At 33.1% G+C, this 11,479-nt stretch overlaps 2 protein-coding genes across 2 annotated transcripts; one reads left to right on the top strand and one right to left on the bottom strand.

The window, feature by feature from the left end:
• The first annotated feature begins 20 nt into the window (after positions 1–20).
• Positions 21–4,366, top strand: LOC111504152 (Alpha-soluble NSF attachment protein). Its single transcript, XM_074171023.1, has 3 exons — positions 21–399; positions 2,283–2,476; positions 3,949–4,366. Exons 1-3 carry the CDS (start codon positions 21–23, stop codon positions 4,288–4,290), a joined length of 915 nt encoding a protein of 304 aa, XP_074027124.1. The 3' UTR covers positions 4,291–4,366.
• On the bottom strand, positions 4,301–11,189 carry Elp3 (Elongator complex protein 3). The gene is made up of 6 exons (XM_023158631.2): positions 11,031–11,189; positions 10,408–10,652; positions 9,200–9,847; positions 8,580–8,797; positions 5,670–5,900; positions 4,301–4,809 (listed from the first exon to the last, which is right to left on the bottom strand). Exons 1-6 carry the CDS (start codon positions 11,047–11,049, stop codon positions 4,356–4,358), a joined length of 1,815 nt encoding a protein of 604 aa, XP_023014399.2. The 5' UTR covers positions 11,050–11,189; the 3' UTR covers positions 4,301–4,355.
• Positions 11,190–11,479: the final 290 nt, after the last annotated feature.

The following is an 11,479-nucleotide window of genomic DNA, read 5'->3' on the forward strand; positions in this document are numbered from 1 at the left end:
TTGACAGCTATAAATTCTTGATGTTCGAGTATTGTCAAGAAATTTCAAAATTCACTTTGAAAATGTCGCAAATTGAAGTGAAAGCACAAAAACTTCGCGATGAGGCCGTCAAGAAAAGAAACGCGAATGGTTTTTTCAAAACTCTTTTTAGTAAAAGCAACGATACCATAGATGAATCTATAGAATATTACGCCAGAGCCGCGAATCTGTTCAAGATGGCGAAGAATTGGTCTCAGGCTGGTCATGCTTTTTCGGATGCTGCGGAGCTTAGTCTTCAAAACGAGAGTCAACCGGAGGCTGCTGTTTATTTCATCGAAGCTGCAAATTGTTTCAAAAAATGCGATACTTCGAAAGCAATAGAACTATATCAGAGTGCTATTGCCATTTATAGAGATAAAGGTAGGAAACTTAGGTCATTTTTTGTTGGCTTCATTCCAAATTGTAGTGAATAAATTAATTTTATTATTTTGGTTTGACAAGGTTGAATTAATATACGCTTATTCGTATTATATTAATTATCTACTATGTCCATTGAAAAAGTGCCCAGTCCGTATGTAGATACATTAAAAAGTCAATATGATTTTTGAAATGTCGCAATAACCAAATTATTATTATTATTCGTATGTTGAGCATAATTCTGTTTATTTTTATCTTCAGGGAGTAAAAAAACTGCAGCCTCCTAATATTCAAGTATATCTTCATAACTTTCAAGATACTTCAAATCTGTTTGAAATCTGTTTTTCCGTTAACCAGCTGTCGCAACTCTACGAACGACAATCCTCAAAAGCCGAGCTAAGGACTAACGAGGCCTTACCTTTTAACGTGTGATTCCTAACACTAATACTATGAAAAGTGGGGTCTCATTTTGATTTACAATATCATTTACCTTCAAAATCAAATACCTTAGCACGATATATGTGTGAATGCTTTTTAATCCATGAGTTTAAATTTAAACAGGTAATAAAATACATCAAAGTTGGAAGATTGGTTTCCACCAATTTTTCCGTTCCAATAGAGCCATACTGTTCAATTGATACAACATTTTTAAAATAACTATAAAGATTTTTTTAATAAGTTCAATACCTACATACTTGAGTACTGCAATAAGGCGATAATTCGTTATTTGATTTTAATCTTATTTTTAATGGTGTGATTTTGGTTTACCTATTTGAATTCATTTGAAAATACCCAAGTCTTCAATAGATTATTGAATAGTAGATTCATGTCATGTCATAATATGACCATACTTAGTTTTACTAGGCTCCAAAGCCTAGCGTAATATTTCTATTATGGAGTTATTTTCGATAAGTGACTATTTTGAACTGAAATAAATGTTTTTCATTTTAATTTTTGACAGTATTACACGACAAATATTATGCAAATACGTATGACAGGCACTTAAGAATTGAACAATGTTTTGACGACTTTCTTTTAGAGTAACCTGAAGTCAAAACGGAGTCAGAAGTCAAAAAATATTATTTATTATACATCAATAATAGTATATTATGCAACGATCATGTAATGATGGTTATTAAGACACGAGCATAAACCGGGATACGAAACGAGCCGAAGGCGAGTTTCGTATTAATAAGTGTATTAATGTATTAGTGTATTACATGAGAGTTGCATACGCTATTTTTTCTAAACCCGATAAATAATGAAAAACTATAAATATTATATTTGTATTGAACACATTTACAGTAATTAACTCATATTTTTTTAAAAAAACACAAACTTAATGGTATTATCATGGATATATGAAAACTATAAAGATTCTAATTATATTTATATTGAATATAACAACTGTAATTAATCTGATCTTTTAAAAATATTGGAGTCGATGGTATTCCTTCTATATCGCTCTTTTCAGACATTTTGATAATATAGGTAGGTAATATGAAAACTGATTTTGACAAATAAAGCAATTAGTTACTTAGGTTAGAATATAGAACAAACAAAAGAACAGGATTCTTGATTGAAAAATTATGGGTTTCTATTGGTTGATAATCTGTATCGTTATGAAAAATCTGTATCATAATGAATATCATTATGAAACGGATTATGGTCATATAAGTGTATTGTTAGAGTACGGGTGTAGAAAAACAATATTTCAGCTGTTAGGCTGTTTAACATACCTACATCGCTTCAAATAAAATTTTAAAGACTGCGATTTATTTGATTCTGATTTTCTTGGAGATAATATAGACGTATACATTTCATCGATCTTACCAAAGGGCTGCATTTTCATAGTTCTTATCGAAGCTAACAAGTTTTTATTCAAGGCAAATACTCGTCTGCTGGCAAATACCATCAAGTTATTGCTGAAATCCTAGAAGACGAATACGACATCCAAGAAGCTGTTGAACATTTCGAAAGGGCCACGGAATATTACAAACAAGAGTGCAATTTTTCTTGTGCCAATAAATGCCTGGAAAAAATTGCTGAATATTCCGCGTTATCAGAAGACTATGATAAGGTGAGATTTCTTTCTCCGACTTTAAATATTGATTCTCCATGACGAATCCTAGGGGAAGCTTACTTAGTCCGGCCGTACACGGACCACATATTTGCTGTTGAGGCAACCACAACATTGTGGCCACGTTGACTGCACTTCGCGGTTGATCCAACCACATTTTTGTGGTCGACTTGCGGTCATATAAACCGCACTTGTAGTTGAGGCAACTGACATCAAAAGTTGAATGCTGTGAGACCAATATGTAGGTACGCGGTTGGGTACGACTGCAAGTTTGTAGTTAGTGTACGGCGGATGCCGCGATGACATCTCGGCGGAGATTAGCAGCAAGTTGACTGCAGAAGCCCGTTTTGACTTTTGTGAACGCCCGTGTACATGTAGTACAGTATTTCTTATGGGCGGCTTGAGTTCGCTGGAACGCGACTGCAACTGTGTGGTCGATTCGACCGCAAAATGTGGCTCGTGTACGGGCGCTCTTATGCTCAGGCTTGCCCTTTGAATACAGTTGAATCCAATAGTGCATTTGTGGTCCAACATTGCACCACTAATGCGATCTTTTTTTAAGGACAGAACACAAGCACTACATAAAAATCCCTAAGGCGCTCTAAGAGCGGTGCCTGTGCGAAAGTAGCGATTCACATTGGATTTGAATCGCTGGAGAGTCCACATAAGCGCAGTTCTCCAAATGAAAGGGTTCTTAAACAGTGACGTTTGAGGTGTACTGAGTTGAACCTCAAAACAATGAGCAGCCACAGTCCGTCGCGTATTTCTGATATGTACCTCTCTCGGTGGAATCAATACGCCACTTGAACACTTCTCGTGAAAGTATCTATAGAAGAGAGACAAATATCCAACCTTTCTTCGATGTTCCAGCCTATCAAGGTTACAAGTGATGGCGTTTCCAATCAGGCAATAGATAAAATCTAGCAGCTTCAAGGTACGCTTAGGGGAGGAGCTCCATACATAAGAACAATTCTCCAAAGAAGGTGACCCCAATAAATACTAAAATTATAGAGGAATAAAGTATCCTTTCAAGTATTTCCAAGCTATAGAAAATCAATACCTTTTTCACTTCAAAAAAACTCTTTTCTCAAAATCATCAGGGCTTCATTAAAGATAAAAGTACTTAAACAACTTGGTATGACTCAGTGTACATTTATAACAGCTCTTGGCAGCAAACTACAAATATGTGGTCTATTCATTGATTTGTATTAAGTTTTTTATTGTGTGAATCATAAGTTAGTCATATGTAAATTACATTCTTACGAGTTTTCTGGGGAAGCTTTGGATTTGATGGAGTCCTATTTGCAGGACAGGACACAAAGAGTAGTAGTGCAAGGTGGTTGGAAGTCAGACCTTAGAAATTAAACAGGGGAGTCCCACAAGGATCTATACTTGGATCCTTGCTATTTTTGATATATGTAAATTATCTGAGGAGCTTCTTTCACCTAACTGTAAATTACACTTCTTTCTAGGCTATATCAATTTTTCAAGAAATTGCCTGTTTCGACCTAGCAAGTTCCCTACTCAAGTACTGTGCCAAACAATATTTCTTCAGAGCTTCTATCTGTTTGCTTTGCACCGGAACAGACATCACAAAAAGACTACAAACCTATCTCAACATGCACCCAGGTTTCGAGGACTCTCGAGAATATCAGTTGATCATGTGTCTTAAAGAGTGTATCCAGGATGAAGATATCGAGGGATTTGAAAATGCAGTCCGGAAATTCGATTCTGTTACTCACCTCAGCCAGTGGCACATCACCATGTTGCTTAGAGCAAAAAATCGCATCCAAGATACGCCAGACTTGAAATAAAACAAATAAGGAACTTGGAAAAGTTTAAATTCTATTTATATTAAAAAAATAAATATATATCCATGTTATAAATCTACTTGACGTTTTTCATATTTATTTTTGTCAAAGTTTCGCAGCCATTCTTCCTCCTCTTCTTCAGTATCCACAAACCGTTTGATCAAATTTTTATTCTCATCAAATTTCAACGCAGGACCATCAATGAACTCGAAACAGTTTTTGTAATGTTCTTTCCTTAAACTCTTAACCATGTAAGGCCCTTCCAGCTCATAACCTAACTTTCTGTAATAGTTCCTGGTACCCACTCCCGAAATTACAGCCATTTTTACAGATTCGTGCTCCCTTATAGCTATCTCTTCAGCCCAATTCATCAGCAGAGCACCGTACCCTTGGTGCTGGAACTTCTTTTCATCCCGGCCACTTACTGGGACCACACTCCCATAAACGTGAAGTTCTCTAACGATTGAACAACCATTGAGAAGCTCTGGACGGTAGGTAGTTTCCTTAGAACATTTTCGCAACCTGAAAGAATATCAAAAACAACTTTATTTCCCAAAAAACAAATTTCTAGAAAGGAAACGATTTAACCATAAGAAAAAATTAATCAATGATTCTTACTATTTTTGGGTATATAACCTTCTATAAACTAAAAAATAAACAAAACTGAATCAATAGAGAAGTCTAATAAAGAGCAAACTGAAAATTTCAGCCTGAAAAGTTACCTCTCACCTTAGCAATATGGCAACCAGATACGAAAAAACTTAACGAGTGTTTTTCCAATATAGTTTGTTCCTGTGGAAAAATTATATAAGTGAATCCTTAGGACCCCTAGATGTGAGAAAAAATGAAAATCATAGAAACTCATGGAAAAATGAAAAAACTCAAAGAATTCACATATACTCTTCTACCAGGTAACAAGTGTATCTCAAATACCTCTGTGAAAATAGATCAAACCTGGTTGTCATTGGAATTATTATTGTATTGGCTATAAGTAATTGATATGTCATGGTTTATATGCAGAAAGAAAGAAGTTAAGATTACAAAATATGAAACCAAGAAGTCTTCAATGGACTAATCATATCTTATTCAGGCCATTGGGTATAATAACTACTCAAAACCCTTCAAAAACCTACAAAAATATTATACAAAATTACACACCGAAATAATCAACCCAACACTGTAAACACTCTTCAAAACAAGCACAACCTATTTTCATTTATCTGTGATTCATGCTGTTCTACATTTTTATTCTAATTATTTTTTTAACAGACCTTGTGCATACCTAGTAATTTTATAGCAGAAGAATACTCAATTTTCAGTTGTATTGAAACATGAAAGTTTTGAAAAAAAAACAGATCTAAAATAATGAAACAGCAACAAACCTGAGCAACCCTACAAGGATATCTTGAGCAGGATCTTCATAGCTTAGAAACGTTTCCCATCCACCATTAGCGACATAATCTCTTCTGACACGTTCGATGTCGTTTGGTCGAACTTTTTCGTGGATTTCAGTAATTCCGACCTCTCTGGTACGGACATCCCTACACTTCAGTCCGAGATCTTTCATCCTATCGAGAGCCAGCTCTCGGAGATTGCCATGCTCAACTCCAGAACTATCAATAATATATTATCACTTGAAATCATGAAATTGTTTTCCAAAAAAATATAAAAATTATTTCAGTCTTCGATTAATGTACAATAGATTCAAAAGTTTTGTATCACTTTTGTAAAGTCAATAACTTATTTTGGTGAAATGAGTATAAAAGACTAGCAGAATAATCAAAATGGGGTTGGATTATACAATTATATGATGTAATTTTTGGGTACATCAAAAGCTAAGATGAAATTCTTGAGAAAAAATATTTTACATATTCTTCTAACCTAAGTATTTGAATTCACTTAGGAACTCTATTTCATCACCTGCAATTTGTAATCTTATGTTGTGTCTGTTTTTTAACCCCCCCTCACCACTAGCATCAAACCGGAATTTATTTTGCCACAGAAATTTTGAAATAGATCTAGTTACTACGTTTTATATTGATATTATAGATTTAATTATTAATTTCAATAAATTTAATTATATAGCTACATGCTATATAATAAAAAATCTGCGAGATACTGTATCAGCAGACATCTTGAGACTATTATATTTTGGGATGGTACAGTCTACAATATGGCGTGATCTTCTGGGGGTCGTCTTGTCACTTTGAAAGGGCATTTGTATCTCAAAAAAAGATAATAAGAACGATTCGTCATGCTCATCCAACCACAACATGTAAACCTTTATTCAAGAATCTCCAAATACTAACCCTTCCATGTTTATATATTCTTGAACTGATTATGTACATAAAACGTAACCAAAAAGAACTAATGAGGAATGAAGACACTCATATGTATAATACTAGGAATAAAGAAAAACTTCGACGACCCTATTCAAGGTTATCAGTCTGTGAAAATTCACCAAAGCATATTGGTATCAAGTGTTTCAATAAAATAAGAGATTTGATAGATGTGATTCTGAATGACATTCTATTCAAAAATAAATTGAAAAACTTTCTTCTTGAAAAAGTGTTTTATAATGTTGAAGAATTTTATAATTCGTGATATCTCATAATTGTAAGACTGACTATTGTATGTACAACTTTTTTGGTTTGTTTGTGATTAACAATTTATTTGTAGATTACCTTCTTTTCTTTCTTGACTAGTCTGATAAGTGTTATGTATGTGTATGTATAATGCCTTGTATAACCTTTGATTGATGAATAAATTCTATTATGAATGTTAGAATTATGTTGTATATTTTTTCATTGAGTGCAGCTGAAAGAACTGTTATATTGCTTGGAAGCAAAAATTGTGTCTGATGATGAGTGATTGCTTATAACCAGTTGATAGGATCATATATTTTGTTTTGGAGGTGTTTGGTAAGTCTCAGTTTATTGCAATTAATGTAGTTGTAAACATTTATTAGTTCATTATTCATTTGATCAGCTAGTGTTTCTATATTATCTCCTGAAATTGATATCAAAATGTCATCTGCAAAAATGTTCATGAAATCACGGTTATGGTTGGTATCTATATCATTCAAGTAAATTAAAAATAATATAGGTCCCAAAACACTCCCCTGAGATACCTCAAAAACGACCTTGCGAGATGATGACACTTAAGTACTTTATTTTGGTTACCTGCTTACATTGTGATAAATAGCAGTGTGCCTGATTCAATGTCTGCAAGAATATAAAGTGTTGAATCCTTGGGTATAATCTATACATAAAAAACATATTACTTTAAGTATACTACAAATGAAATCGAATGTGTAGTCATGTAACATTGAAATGATCATAAAAATGCATATAGTTACAAAACAATGGTAATGCTCAAAAGTGAAACTCATTTGATTATTCGCATATTCAGATGCATATAAAGTTGAGCTGCTTAATTTCATCTTATAATCTTTAGTTTATTGAATAAAGAAATGATCTTTTCCTAAGTATAAAATCAATATCTTTAGAAAAACCAAAATATTTTGCTGAAATACCTTTAAACTGTAAATTTTGTATAGGTTCAATTACAGAACCTTGAGGTTTTCTTTTTTTTGTAATCATGTTTTTACTTTTGATTTCTTCAAAATGAGTGCTCATTACTCTATTTTCAAGATCATTATCTAGTCTGTCTTGCTCTTTCTCTGGTGCCACTAATTTCAAATCAAGATATCAACAATTCATCAATTTTATTATACACATTTGTCAGTTTCAAAAAAATTGTTATATATTTGTTTTCATCAGCATAATTGCCGAAAATATTCATAACTGCTGCTTGAGTAGTTACTTTTTTAAAAAGTATACTCTATTTGCAGTGAATTCGGTGAATTATTTTTTAAAATTTTTTCGTAAAACTTGGAAAATACATCAAATATAGATGTTTTGAGATACTCTGATAAGGGCAGATCAATAATTTCTTTGACAAATTGTACAATTTTTTTCCAGTACTAGCTCCAAAAACAAATTGTTAAAAACTGAATTTAGTTGCAAAATATGCTTTGAAGTGATTTTATTTTTAATATTTTAATATCAATTTTTACAAAATTTTCATAAATTTTTCGTATATATCATGGTCATATCAATTAAATCTTCAATCAGTTCAATTTTTTTTTTTATCAGATAGTTCAATTTCTCTTCAATATTTTAGATTTTCATTGATGAATTTCCATGTTTCTCCTTAGATCTAACAATTTGAAGGTTTTACATCTAGATATATAATTTAAATGTAATTATGATTGAATAGAATATGCTTACGTTACAAGGGGCATAGGTATGTCTCTTTGAACTCTGTACACTCTGGTCCAAGGGGGTACCAAAGCCAATATTTTTGCTATCAAATCCACAAGAACTGAGGGTGGGTAACTCTTGTAACGACCTGTTTTATACAGCTCATACAAGCCTGTACCCCTTATGACAAGGGTGGGATAGATTTTCAAACCATCTGCTCGAAAAGCTGGGTTTTCAAAAAACTCCTGAAAATTAGGAAATAATAATTTTGAGCTGGCTTTATATGATAAGTAATTCAAATTATAAATATTTGTTATTCATTAAACATCAATATATATAAATATATATAAAAGATAAATGTCCTGTCTCTCAACATTTGTTTCTCTAACCAAGTTAGCATCGTCAAGAGATACTCACTATCTCTGATGATGTTAACTTAGTAAAACACACATCAAGAGACAGTTTTTTATTCTTGTATGAGAAAAGTCTTTCAAAAGATTCACTTTACACCAGAGGATCCAATTCTACCTATCAAATTAAATATCAAAACTTATTGTGAACTTGGAACAGAACATTTTAATTTTTTTTCAATGTGTCACTGCATAGTTGAATCTACTCCAGCACACAATTTTTAAAATTTTACTCACGATAAACTGCTCAATGTCTCTTTCATAGTCAACGTTTGGTAAATCTGGCATCATATGAGTGACAACTTTGAAACCTGCATCTTTGGCAAGTTTGAAAGTACCACAAACTGCCTTGACGGTGTGTCCTCTGTTAGTATCTAATGCCACGTCTTCGTATACTGACTGTACCCCAATTTCCAACCTCGTACACCCATATTTCAACATATCCGACAAATGCTTCTCCAAGCAATAATCCGGCCTTGTTTCGATTGTGATACCTATACATTTTGTATTGGATCTTTCTGAATATATCACTGCTTCTTCCACAGAATTGCTTTTGTGGCCCGATAAGGCATCATGTAAATTCCTAATGAAGTAGTCACGATAGTCATCAGGAAGACTCATGAATGTGCCACCCATTACTATGAATTCTACTTTATCCACCGAATGGCCAAGCTGTTTCAGCTGTTCAACGCGATGCCTAGTTTGCACATAAGGATCATATCGAGCTCTAATCGCCCTCATGGAAGTTGGTTCATAGCCTGTATAACTTTGAGTTGAGTATTCAAAATCAGAATCAGGCCCACCTGGGCAATATACACAAATATTTCCTGTCAAATTTATGTGGGGGCATCGGTGGGGTTTACACATCACAGCTACTACAGCAATCTAAAATAAAAAGCTACAATTATTGAAAAACTAACAAATCAAAAACAGATTCATTGAAATATGTATAACCCTAATGAAACAATATTGCTAATGTATGGCTGCAGTTACCTATGTTTGGGCTCAATGCAAAGAAAACTGTGTGAGAGTAACTTTCCTAAAAGGAATTTCTTAGAAAGATATATCAAAATGGTAAAGAAAATTCAAAGAACATCTTGTAAAATTCATTTCATTTCCATTTAAGTTTTTTGGTTTTTGGACAAATTTATTTAATTCTAACGTTGGTAAATATTGCACAATCCCATATGGTACAATTGTCCTGCAGAAGATAGTGAAAACTGTCAAAAGCTTGACAAAATTCACAGAGTTTTCTTTGCAAAAACATCTCACATTAAGGAGCTAGTCACTAATTCGCGTTATATATAATTGGTTGCATTAAAGAGATATAGCACTGATGAGTAGTATTCAAAATGAGATTGAAAAATGAGAAACTGTTATTGTGGTTCGCAATGATAAATCTCGTGCAATTCTAAAAAAAATAAAATGGTTTATCCGAAACTCACCCCGCTGGCAGTTCTAATAGGTTTTGCCAACAACTTAGGAACTAGAATCTTCTTGTAAGCTTGTGGAACAGCAGCAATTATATCGACTAAACGTGGAGATGTGTCAAGGCCATACTTTGAAGATATTCTATGTTTCAGGGCATTTAAGTTAATGTCTTTTCTCAATTGATGGGCTGTGATCAGTTCCCGAACGACTTCGGTCACAGTAATAACTTTTCGCTCTTCGATTGACAGGTGGCCATACTCTTGAAAAAATATATATCGATGTAAATGATAGGACGGAGGCTTCTCACTCGCCACTATATTCAACCATGGTCGGTGCCAAGAGATTCCCTTTGAGTGAACTATTTTTGACTTTGGTCTCATACATTGCAGAGCTGGAAGAAAGCTGACCAGAATCATTGGCCATAGTAAGCTGACCAGAATCATTGACCATAGTAAGCTGACCAGAATCATTGGCCATAGTCGAACAATTCTCATCCATGGTTGAATATTGTCGAGAATGAAAAGCAATTTCATTAATATTCTGAATTTGAAAAAAATATAAAACAAAGTGTTCCTTTAGCAGTTTATTGATAAACACGTTTAGATTTTTTTTGAATGATGAGTGGAAAATGACTCACCATTCTTTTTCTTTCCCATAATTTCAAATTTGTCAAAAATGGGTTTTAAAATAAGTATCAATCACCTAACCTCAAATAATTCTATCATCTATCTGTCACATGAACTCATGAACATGAACATGACTTGACATGACCCGATGACCCGTACCCACAGAACACTGAAAACTAGTTTCTATTTGTGAACGTATCTGATGTTTTTACGACACTATTAATTAAGTGAAGTCAACATAATACGATTTGTCCGCGAATTATATTCTTTATTTGTTTAAGAACATGATTCGGGAACGAAATGTGTTATGATAAATTATAATAATAATAATAATAATTTTATTAACCATTATTGGTACATAATGTACATATGGTAAGCCAATAATTGTAATATATGTTATATACATATTAAGAATAAAAAAAACAGTTAGTCATACTTGAATAACAAATCAAAGAATAAA

Source organism: Leptinotarsa decemlineata, unplaced genomic scaffold, assembly GCF_025532065.1.
Source record: "Leptinotarsa decemlineata unplaced genomic scaffold, Ldec_3_MD MMD2_tig00000008_RagTag_RagTag, whole genome shotgun sequence".
Classification (NCBI taxonomy): Eukaryota; Metazoa; Arthropoda; class Insecta; order Coleoptera; family Chrysomelidae; genus Leptinotarsa; species Leptinotarsa decemlineata.